The following is a 12841-nucleotide window of genomic DNA, read 5'->3' as shown; positions in this document are numbered from 1 at the left end:
CTGAAAGGTCAGGGGTGGCAAAACCAGTGCAGGGAGTTGAAACAGAGGCAGAAAACACAACATTAACACGTTAAAAGATGTGCAACACAAGAAAACCTGTGAAAGTAGATGTCATTCAACTGGGCTTTCATAATTCTGTGTTCCTGAGTGTCTCAAATGTATAAAGTCAACACATGCAAAAACTTGGAGAACAAAAATGTTAAGGGAATTTAACAACTGCAGTTAATTAAGTGTAGGTTAAATGAAGTTTGCTGGTTAAATATTGACTATCATGCGGCTATTGTGAGTAAGGGAGGAAATGGGTTTATTAAAGGACGTATTGCTAAAGTAAGTAAGAGGAGAAAGAGGTGCAAAAGCAGGTACCCATATCCATAAGAGGTTTTGCTTCAGAATGCATATCTGATGCAAGATCGATATTTTGTTATTTATTTTTTTTTAAATAAAGTTTGTCCGTGGGAAACAATTCAGTGTTTTGACGGACTCACCAGTGTTTCTCCAGAGAGCACCTCCAGCAGGGAAATGAGGCTGTGGCCATCTCGCAGATCCTCGTACAGGTCTGTGATGTGCCTCTGAGCCTGGGGTTAAAAACATTCAGACACAGAAATAAGTTAACAAATTTTGAATTCTTTAAGCAGCAAAGTGTTGTTCTTATGATGTACTATTAAGTTTGGTTCATCAAATTCCTTTTACTTATTTGTGAATTAGTTTTATTTTAAACCGAAAATATCTTTACCTTTAAAAAAAAAAAAAAAAAAAACAACAACAATTGAGTAGGTTAGAGGTAAGGAATAAAACACGACAGGGCTGTGGTTACAGGAAAACAGTCATCGATGTGGTGTGAAAGTGGCCCAGTACAAAGAAGAATTACTTTTACCACTTCAAAGTGTTTATTCCTCTTATACCACAGCGATTTGCCAACAATTACATTTTTTTATTTTTTATTTAAAGAACAATATGCCATACATTTGAACCATTTATAGTTATATTTTATGCTGTGGAACATCCATGAAACAAGTTAAACATTTATGTTAGAACAGCTATAAAAGCCTGTTTTAAGTCCCCATGTAAGTTGTCACTATGTAAACGATAACTATTAGAATGAGCGCATTAATATATTGTGGAACTACTGTCTGAGCTGCTGTTACAGCAGATTAATTAATTAATTAATCACAATTGATCATTTAACAGCGCTGTGGTATACAGTAAGTCAGATATAGAATAGCTATCTGAATGGCACCTACATTAAGTACTAATAGCGCTTCATAACATCATAGATCTTGAGAACTCTTTTATAAAGCAATACTGCAGAATTAATTTTTTTAAAAATGCTTATGGCATGCTGACTTTAGAGCGTTTATTTCATACACTCTTCAAAAAAATGTAAGCTTTCTTTGATTGCCTCTCTGGATGAATCCTTTAAGTGCCCGCACAAGAGTATTCCTCTATTACAAAAAGTTCCGAATAGAAGCTAAGAAATCTTAAATATCCAAAGAACCCTTAAAGAAAGCCCTGAAGGACACATTTTGTTCTTTGAAATAAGATTAGATAAGTAGACTGTATTCTTAATCCGTATCCTCCCAAGATATTGGTTTTCACTAACACCAGTCTCACTTTTATGTAAAGTACACATAGGTTTACTTCATAAAAATACAGACAAATACATTATATATATATATATATATATATATATATATATATATATATATATATATATATATATACACACACACACACACACACACACATTATATATATATATATATATATACACACACACACACACACATTATATATATATATATATATACACACACACACACACACACACATTATATATATATATATATATATATATATATATATATATATATATATATATATATATATGTATACTTCCTATCACATGAGCTTTGGCATAGGCATTTACATCAATCCTCCAGAATTGCTTTAAAGAGCATTTATGCAATGCCTGTAATATCTAATATAATCTAATGTAGAAAGCCTTCCAATAAAACAGCTACCTAATAATTTTGGAAATACTTCAGTATTCAGTTCTCAGGAATTCATGGCCTAAAGGTAACTTGGATTAACAAATATTCTGTCATTAAAGCCTCAACAATCTATTCTGATGAATTTGTGGTCTAAACGTTCTTAGACTAACATTTCTGTCTGGATAAGCGTTGAACAATTTAATTCTAAGGAACTTGTGGTCTGAAGAGTCAGATGACCTAAAAAGCTTAACAGTCTGTTCTGCGGAATCTACGTCTAAAAGTTGCATGGATTAATATTCTGTCATCTCACATCTATGTGTATACTTATTATGAACCAGTCATATTCAGAAGCATCACAATGTTCAGATCAAATCAAAGCAGTAGGCAGTTGTATAACCAGCAGGTCACAAGCTTGTCCTATCATGGATTTAAGACAAAACACAGCACAGCAAATCAACCGAAAGAGCTTAGGCAGTGTTAAATGTGTTAATAACGTGAATCTCTATTTTATTATTTGGTGTCAGTAACCTTATAGAAAAATAGAAAAGAAAAAAAAACGCAACTGAAAGATTTCCTGTCAAAGCCTGCTTCTATTGATTGCTAAAAGCCTGCTGCAGAAGAAAGAGTTGATCAACACTTATTGCACTGATATTATAACAGAGAATTATTATAGATCTCTCCTCAGATGACTGACGTGTTTGATTTGACGTTATTTTCATGAGTTATTTTTAGTTTTTAAATGAAAGCTCTCCACTCTAAGCGGTTTGACAGAATAATCCGTAACGGTCTAAAATAACTACACAAACACTTAAAAACCCTGTTTCTTCTGCAAAGAGGCTCAAGCAGTGAATACAGAAGAACACAAGAGGGAGACGTGTGAGCTTAAGCTGCAGGAGACTAATCACAATCCATGCAGATGAGGATCAGTCAGCACTCGGTTCAAACACTCGACCTACCTCTGCTTTCCAGTGCTGATGGAGATGGATGGAGACAGAAAAAGGAGAGTTTGTAATGAAGAGACAGAGAAAAGGAAAGAGAGATGTGCATAACACATGAGTAAGAGCATAACAGATCGGGATTTATGAGAATAAAGATATGAAAAATGTAATAAGAATGTGTAATAAGAGAGCGAGGAATATAGATAGAGAGAATAGTGTACTGGCATCTTATACCATGATGCAGTGATTAAAAACGATCCATGAACAACAATAATAAACCTTAACAGATTAAGCTTTTTACTAACTATTTATTTTCTAATCGCTTTAATCGATTTAAGTGCAAACCTGACAATAACTCTCCTGGAAAGAAAAACAAAAACTAAACTAAATTCACAGACAAGGCCTTTTCGTAGCACCTCATAACAACCTCGCTTTATGATGTTTTCATAAGCTGTTAATAGATGTGTTTTTCATTGATTCAATTATTCAAACATGGATGCACACTATTTGAACAAACGGATCAAATTTAACATTAGCTTTTAACATCGGTAAAACTTTAACACAGAATTTGTGTTATAGTTTTAAATGTAGCTTTAATAATGAGCTTCCCTTAGAAAGCATTCAAAAGCCATAGAGAAAAAAAAAACATTCTTTTTCTTTCATAAACATGGGTATATTTTATTCAATTCAGATCGCCTAACCATTAATAAAACTTTTATTATAGTAAAATGATATTCATAAGGATATTTATAAATCACATACTAGACATTTTAAAGTATTTGCGGGGGATTGATGTAGAAGTAGCACTATTAATTCCTTATATATATAAATGTTAATATATAAACAATATGCATTCCTTTGCAGTAAACATTAATTAGGCTAAATAATGCATTTTTATCAGGAAGATAAAATATCTTCTTTATCATCTCTCCTATCGGTTCAAAAAAGATTTTTTTATTAACAAGTGGAGGAAGATAGATAGATAGATAGATGGATAGATAGACAGATAGATAGATAGATAGATAGATGGATAGATAGATAGATAGATAGATAGATATGTCTTTACTTGTGGGTTGTTATTATTATTTTAATAATACTTTAGAAGGCTATTAGTAAAACATCATATTTATAAGTTTGATGCATATGAGTAACGACTTCTTTAGCAATAGCGTACAAATGGTTTGTAATCATTTAGAATAATCATTTATTTAATAGTTTAGTTTATAAATTCATTATAGGGTGAGGTTGTTATTAAGGGCTCCCGAAATTAAGCATTGTAAACATTGCAAGTCTGTAGGTCTCTAAAATGTCTATAATGTCTCTGTGTCTGAAAAGCTACCAGGTGCTTTGTCCGTGCCACTGAGGACAACCAGAAGAGCTACATGGCATCCGTCAAGATATAACGCATTCTCTTACAGCCACCTAACTGCTTACAGGAAAAGGCCAGAAGGATTGATCTGTTCTGTAAATCACAAACTGTACACTTCCTTAAGGGAGACAGGCTAAAAGACCAAATAAATCAATTGACAAGAGATTGAGACAGATACATTAGAATTAGTCACACTAGGCACAATTTTACACACTTTCTATCTATTATGCAGGGCAGTATGGTATGACTTCAGTGTGGACTTGTTAAATGGATGATTTGTAAAATTGCCATGTTAATTCAACTTTTTTTTGTTTGTTTGTTTGCAGTAAAAAGTAAGATCAGTGATTCAATCAATGTTATAATGGCATGGAAATGTGTCAACGTGTATATCTGTGAAAGAAACTCTGGATGGGGAAACAACAGAGATGATGCTTCTCATAAACACTATCTCTGACAATAACTACGTTATCCAGGTCAGTGAAGCATCACTGACACGAACGATTTTCTCTTCCCTCATACACAAGGTTTTTCTCTCTCTGTAGTTTGTGTGGCACTGGGATCACTGCATGGAAATATGATGCGTAATTTAAATATCGGCACCCTCAAGCTGCTTAGCACCTGTGGGGCAGATGGTGAATTCAGGAGGCCATGAATAAAATACATTGTGCTTATGCAGGAAACTAAAACCTGACCAGATGTGGATGACTCATACATACACATGCAGTACGTACACACACACACACACACACACACACACACACACACACACACACACAGAAGCATACAACAATGGATTTAGAAGCACCCCAAGCTAATACGCAAATGTAGGCACACAGTCACAGTTACATATCAGATACAGAGTTTGTATAGGAGATTAGACTTTTTATTATCAGAAAATAGTTACATATAAATCAAGAGTAGATCTAATATTTAACTTCGCTACCCTGTCTCTAAACACGTTCCTGTCATTTTGGTACATAATGACAGGAAAAGTAAGGAATTTGTTTTAGCCAGAATGTTAAGTACAGGTTTAACAGTTAACCCCCTTGTCATTAGATAAAGCTGTGATCTGCTGAGAGTACATCGCATCCCAATCTGAATTTCGGTTGCTACGAGCTTTAAAAAACTTTATTCAAAAGCAATTTCAATTTCAAAGTAATACAAGCTCTTGAAATGTTGCTTAAAAACCAGAAAACTATTTAAATATTCATTCACTAAAAGAATTCTATTGATCTACATTTATTAACAAAATTAGGTATTAATATTATTCATTATGCTTCTATATTGTTAACAAATTCATAATACCAACTATGCAACACAGGGGATTTTTTATATAAATAAGCTAAAAAAAAAAAAAAATAGGATTCAAAAATCTTATAATCAAATTGTGGGTGTATATTTTCAATTCCAATTTCAACAGACATTGTTGTCTAAAACAGATATATCAAGAATATGTGGAGATTTGGCTTGGAAATAGGTTGCCAACTTTTAAACTAACATTATATATATATATTACATTATAAATGACAATTTACTAATGTTAATAAATACAATAACTTAATTTTAATATCACTTTCCCTATTAATATATTACCATACTCTAGTTGGCCTTTGCTTTTCTTCCTTGAAATGAAGGAACGTCTGTGAAACCCAGTAAATGTGTTAATGCTCCAAATTAAATTTCTTTACCTTCTTCATATAATGTGTGTAATAATACCTTCATAAGATGCTTGTTCACCCATTTTGTAAAAGTCTTTTTCTGCACGCGGTCACGCTCATCTGTAGAGGAGGATATGAGAAAGGGAAAGAAAGAGAGATACAATCATTAGTGATTGAAAACATGATGCAGCCTTCGACATGGTGGTAACAGTGAAGTGGTTGATCTCCTCAGTAAAGCAATGGAAAGGTGGCAGTGAGAACAAAAATACATAGTAGATCCTTGCATATGATCAATAAGTGTGAATAATCCAGAAATGCTGCATACACTCCCATTCAAAATAACACCGCTTTCAGTTCCCGTATTCAAACACACCAGAGCTTTTTAATTAAAGGATGTGAAAGGTCCATGCAGAGCCTATTTTTGTTCCCAATTTCATGGAAAGTCTAGACTTATTTTTGTAGTTTACATCTGAAATAGCAAGTATGATAAATAATCCCTGTGCTCACTGTGAAACTGTATTAAAGATGAACTGAATCTTTGGTTGGCACGCAAACGAACACATCATGAGAGTAGCTCTGAGTCATGAGCTGAAGCAGGTACCATGACTCCAAAGACAGCATGTGATTCACTGTGGATTGAGGTTCTCCTTCTAATGTTTTGAAATGAGTACACAATTCAAAACACTAAGATGAGCAACAGCCAAGTCTTTATGTCATCTTTTTATAATCATGGCACTGGGGTTTATGTTTTTGAATACATTTCTATATGTAACACATGGAGCAATTCAATTCTCAAAAAATTACAAGGTATTGACCAACACTAGAAACTACATTTGGATTTTTTGAGTGTTCTTATGTCGATAGGAAAAATAACAGGAGATATATAAAGCTTGTTTTGTTTTTCTCATTTTTTAAAGTAACATTGTTGAATTTTGTGGGGAGACTGAACAGGTAAAACAATAATAAACTTTGTTATAATTATAATTATCACTTTGTTGTAATGGAACATTAGATCTAATGCATGGTTGTGCACGGGTTGTTCCCATCATGTATGTAAGGAATATAACTAATATTTTAATGATACCACTACCACCCTGAAGCTGATTGTTTTCCAATAACCGCACATCATGAAGTGTTTTGCTCCTCTTATATCATATCAATTTGCCAATCTTTTATTATGTTTTTTTTTTTTAAACAATACTTTTAATCTGTTTATAGTTATTTTTAATGTTGGGAGCATACATGAAACAAGTTAGTTCTGTTATCGCTTATAATATAACAGCTATAAACAGTTGGTCCTTCACCAATCTACTTTTTTTCCTCCCTCTTGATGTATATAAAGCAAAAAAAAAAAAATCCAGCTTGACTTATTACGGAGAACTGAACAAGCACAAAGCTGACTATGAAATTAAAGTGATGTTAAAATGAATTTTTGGTTGGCACGCAAACGAACATGGCACGAGAGAAGCTCTGAGTCATAAGATGAAGCAGGTACTGTTTTGCAACCAATGAGCAGTGTTCGTGACTCCAAAGAAAGGATGTTTCACTTTGGATTCAGGTTCCCCATGTAATGTTTTGAAATTACTCCTAAAGTACACAACTGGAAACAGCATGAGATGAGCAAGTCTCAACAGCCACGTCTGTATGTTATGTTGTTATAATCATGGCACTGGTATTTAACGTACATATTTTCCCACTTAAGGGTAGGTTAGCATGTTTGCCTCACACCTCCAGGGTTGGGGGTCCGATTCCTACTGCGGCCCTCTGTGTGCATGTTCCCCCCGTGCTGTGGGGTCTTCCTCTGGGTACTCCGGTTTCCTCCCCCAGTCCAAAGACATGCATGGTAGGCTGATTGACATGCCCAAAGTGTCTGTAGTATATGATTGGGTGTGTAAGTGAATGCGTATGTGACCCCGGTATAAGCTCCAGGTTCCCTGCGACCCTGTAGCATAAGTGGTATAGAAAATGGATGGATGTTTTAATAGTGTTTTAAGGGTAGTGGTGGCTCAATAGTTAAGCCAGTGGACTAGAGAGGGGTTCAAACTGTTTGTTTGGCCCTTGAGCAAGGTCTTTACCACTTTCTACTGATTAGGCACATCCTAACAAGTGGGTATAATATGTGGGGGGGGAAAAATCACTATGCTGTAATGTATATACACTGACACCAGAAACGTCTTCCAAAATACTAAATAAAATGTCTCCTCAATGAAAACTACACAATTACACACACTTGTAAAAATCAGTTTTGGCTGCGTGTCCATCATTCAAGTCCGCTTGTTCTTTGTTGCTATAAAAACCAAAATGTATTAGCCTTGTAGGTGGAACTACTGGCATAGCTGCTGTCATAGGAAATGACTCAAAATCTTCTGACCAATCAGAATCCAGAATTCACCAGTGTTGTGCATGATGCATTTGATGTAAATAGGACACGCCTTTAGGAGACTGTGGTGGCATGCTGTACAATAACAACAGATAAGCACAGACTGATAAGGGTAGACTTTTGATATGAGTTGCAGGCTTGCCCAGTAATTTTCCTGTTAATCTAGTTTAAGCTTGTTTGTTTGTTTGTTTGTTTGACTGATTGATTAAAACCCATGTGGATGTTAGAGCTTTAAACTGTAATTCTTGTTAGGATATTACCAAGAAGCAAATGTAAAGTTTTAACACTCAGCATCTGTTTGGGATTCTGGAGACATGTCTTAAAAAGCACTCTACTCTCTATTAATTCCACATACATTTTGTTTGGGGAAGTGTTCGGTATTGCTAATTTGTTCCGTGGGTAGAGTTCATTTACCTGCTGGACAAGTGCACTTTTCTGAACTTATTTGTTTTATTGCATTTATTTAACAGTGTAATCTCCGCGACGTAAACTTTAAATGAACATAAATGCAAGGGTCACTATTTCACATAGTGCTCTGTTTCAATTCTGTGATAGTTTATCAAACAAAATGAATATATTTTTGTATTTATATCCCACATAAATAGTATAATTCTATTATAATTTTCATGCATGAAGAATTAGGCTCTCTGGGACCTCAACCAAGTCAACATTTACAAAAACAGGAGGCTTAAAGCAAATTAAGATATTTTTATTTGTACTTAATTTGTACTTGAACCATTTCAAATGCATGGACTTTATTTTTTTTGTCTCACAGTCTGCACAGTATTCCAGCCCTACATATCTGTACCTGTGCATACCAGACCACTCAGTGCAAATACATGATTTAAGATTATATCATTCCATTCCATCCCAAATATAGCTTTGGCCAGGGGCGAAATTAGACTGTTATCTATCAGTTGGATTTTATTTATAGTTTCAGTTTCACTGACTGTTAGGGAAAACATAAAAAGGGTGTTTAAGGACACGAATATATACAGTACACATATATAAGAGCAATATGGATATACACATTTATAAGAGCAAGTCATATCTACACATGCATGTTGAGAGCATTTACACAGCATCTAGAGAAAAAAAAACAGTCAGACCCTAGCATAAAAAAGCAAGGAACAGACATTTTTATGGTGAAACACTGTAACCTGTACGAAACAAAATAATACAATCTATAGATGTAGATTTTCAGTGCTACCTTTCTTTCCCTCCGTGGACTTGAGCATCCCCTGGTAGTAGTTGTCCTCTGCGAACACCACGTCACTACCCATACTATCGGTCGAATAAGTCCTAACGAACTTCCGTAGAGCCATTTTCTCCACTTCTCTTTCTCTTAGTAAATGTTAAACCACTAAATCTTTACACTTTTTAACACTTTTACTCTATCTGATAATTAACGGCAGCTGAGCATGAAGAGAAATGCCATGGTGGGTGTGTTCCAAGTCAGTGATTTTGGGTGGGTGTGTTCCAAGTCAGTGATTTCTGCTCTTGCTTAACCTCTCTCTTCTCCCTCCTTTTTCACTTTCTTCCTCTCCCTCTCGTTCAGTTCCCTTCTTTACCTCCTCCTCCTTTCCCTTCTTCCTCCATGCAGTAAATACCTTGCCTCGGGGAATAAGGTCAGACACTGTCATTTACTGCTCTTTTGGAAAAGAGTGGGGGTCAATGTGAAATAGCAAGAACTTGCCCTTCTCTCCCATCTCTCTCTCTCTCTCTGTCTGTCTCCACAGTAAGTAGGGAGTAGACAGGACTGAAACAGTGAGACAGAACTATAACGCTATAAAGAAACCACAATGACAGAAATAGGAGAAATGAAAATGAGTAAATGGGAAGTAGGGAATATAAAGACACGATTGTTAAAGCTGATTATACCACAGTGCTGTTGAATTCTCGATACTGATTGGGCAGATGGTGTTGATTCAATTTCTACAACAGCAGCTCTGAGAAAAGTGCTGCAAAGGAAATCACAGCTTTATACTAACGCACTCGTTCGACTTCACAATTCCCGGTTTCTCAGTGACAGCTTTTCTTTTGCCTTATTAGCTTTAAGAGAGTGAAAAGAGAGAGACTGGAGAGGGAACGATAGAGTGGCTATAACGAAGCAACGTTACGTTCCACAGCATTAAACGTGTCTATAAACAAGAAGAGTACATGCTGTTCTTTAATGAATAGAACAATGTAACTGTTGGCAAATTTGTGTGGCATTAGTTGAATGAAGCACTTTGTGACGTACTGTTTTTGGAAAAATATAGTAAAAATCAGGTGTAGTATACAAGGCTTCCAGAGAAACAAGACACGTCAGGCAAAACTGCTTAATCTGCTGTGCAAGCAGCAAAGTGCAAAAACAGCCATAACGGTTCTGCTATCCAGAAAAATTTTATGAATTGGCCAAAAGGAATAAAAAAGCGACACACTTCTGTTCTCTCACCCATGATAGGAACAAACTACTGATGAAGACCATTAAACGTACCACGACTGTACATGCAGTATGCACAGATTTATACACGTAGCTGAAACAAATATGGACCACATACTGAATAAAAGGGCAGAAGGGAATTATTTAGGCATTAGCTGCTGTACCAGAAATCAGGATGATGGGGGGCAAGGCCTCTAAAGGAGGCTTGTTATGCATCTGATCAACAGGGGGCACTGTAAGAGTCTTCGATTCCTATACAGGGGAAAGCCCATTCTTTACCCGAAGGAAAATGTGACTCACGGTCTTATTTTTAAAAAAAATCACACTTTCCCACCACATTAGAGCGATTTTGGCTGGAACGCCACATGGTAGCATTTAGGGGGAAGATTAGAGTCTGCTAAAGCAGCTCAGTGTTTGATATGGCCTTGGGCTATGACTCTGTGACACAAAAGTGATGCAAAGGCACAGAAATGATTTGAATCGGTCCTACCATAAAAACACAGGTATGTGCACTGATCTGTCTATATGTGTCTATTTGTGGCTGAAAAGCTGCATTATGTAGTGCAGAATGTGGCCCTGAGTATGTACAGGTACACACACAAAGCATCACTCTGTCTGCATTTAATGCACATCCAGACAGAACAACGAGAATGAATAATGGGTTATAATTATATAAAATTGACGGTCCAAGAACACTCAGGTTTGAACCTTTTCCAAAAAAATCTCAATAAGAAGAGAAATGTTTTTTGTTGTTGTTGTTGTTTTACTGGGAATAATAATCTATGTGTAACTGAAAAGGACTACATATTGAGCACTCGAATTAGGCATTTGTAGCAAATAACATGTACAGCTGAGTGCAAAAGTTAGTACACCCTTAAAACAAAATGAAAAAGACAGAAATATTTAATTTATTCTACTTTTCTGATACATTGTGAAAAAGTGGCTCAGTTTCCTTTTTACTTTTTTTTTTTTACCCAGAAATCAGTTGAGATGCAAATATTTGCACTCAATTGCATTTGACTTACAACTTAAGTTGTCCATCCATAAATACAAAGATTTAGGTATTTGGTGAAAAAAATGTCTAATATGTAATAGTGTATTCATAGTTTGTATATTATAAATGTAAAAATTTTTTTTTTTTTTTTTTAAAAACCTGCTGTGACTCTATTCAGATTCCTTTGAACTGTTAGACCATTACAAAATGTCATCTCTGCTTGGATAAAAGATGAGGAGAGGATTCTTTGCATTTTAGCTCGGTCCCACAGCTTGTTTAGACTTGAGCTGAGTGAATAAGGATCTGATGTCTTGTTTGAAGGATTGCAGCCTGGAATCAGGACAGCAAAGAGACCTAGGGGATTCCAAACCACATAGTACTGTGTGATAAATGCTGAGAGAAGATATGTATAAATAATAATAATAATAATAATAAAAAGACCAAAATACTCTAAAATGCTCTTTAGTAATTAAAATATAATTGCTAAAATATAAAGAAATGCATCACCCATCTTGAAATGTAAGGAATAATACACAAAAGGTGTGATGTTATAGGAAACTAATCAATCACAGAGTGATGTGAAGTGGCGTTACTCTTACCATGCCAAAATTATTTATCACATGACATATATATTGTGCTCTTTATAGTTTACATTTATAATTACACTTAATGTTGAGGAATGTCCATGAAACAAGTTTGTTCCTCTTATCACTTATATATAACAGTATCATATATATATCATTCCTCACAAACCTCTCTTTTTACACTCGCTTGATGATTAGAAGGCAAAAAGTGCAGCTTGTTACATTACTAAGAAATTGCTGCAGCCTAAAAACCGCTTTTACAAAGTTCTGGCCTTAGAGACTCCTTCCAGAAATCCTAAATAAATGTCTCCTCAAAGACAACTTCACCATATCAACAATTACACACATTTTAAAAGTCCGTTTTTGTAGAGGATCCTGTGTAAGTTGTTAATATAGAAATGATGATGCATTAACATAAACCTTGCGGCTAGAACTACTTCCAGAGCTGCGGCTATAGAAAACGAACCATCATCTAACGATTAATCAGAATCAAGCATTCAGC

At 35.0% G+C, this 12841-nt stretch overlaps 1 protein-coding gene across 10 annotated transcripts in view; it reads right to left on the bottom strand.

The window, feature by feature from the left end:
• The window catches only part of pleca (plectin a), a 116538-nt gene that overhangs the window by 36990 nt on the left and 66707 nt on the right, over window positions 1-12841 (bottom strand). For 8 of the 10 annotated variants that reach the window (XM_053612504.1, XM_053612503.1, XM_053612509.1 and 5 more), the window contains 2 exons: window positions 6015-6076; window positions 486-575 (listed from right to left, as the gene is read on the bottom strand). In XM_053612504.1, coding sequence (XP_053468479.1) covers window positions 486-575; window positions 6015-6076 — 152 coding nt within the window. Of the gene's footprint in view, window positions 1-485; window positions 576-6014; window positions 6077-9546; window positions 11270-12841 lie in introns of those variants that run through there. The other 2 variants (XM_053612507.1, XM_053612510.1) reach the window with 1 other exon arrangement.

This window comes from Ictalurus furcatus, chromosome 24, assembly GCF_023375685.1.
Source record: "Ictalurus furcatus strain D&B chromosome 24, Billie_1.0, whole genome shotgun sequence".
Classification (NCBI taxonomy): Eukaryota; Metazoa; Chordata; class Actinopteri; order Siluriformes; family Ictaluridae; genus Ictalurus; species Ictalurus furcatus.
The sequence above is the reverse complement of the archived record's forward strand: the minus strand, read 5'-3'. Positions and strand labels throughout refer to the sequence as shown.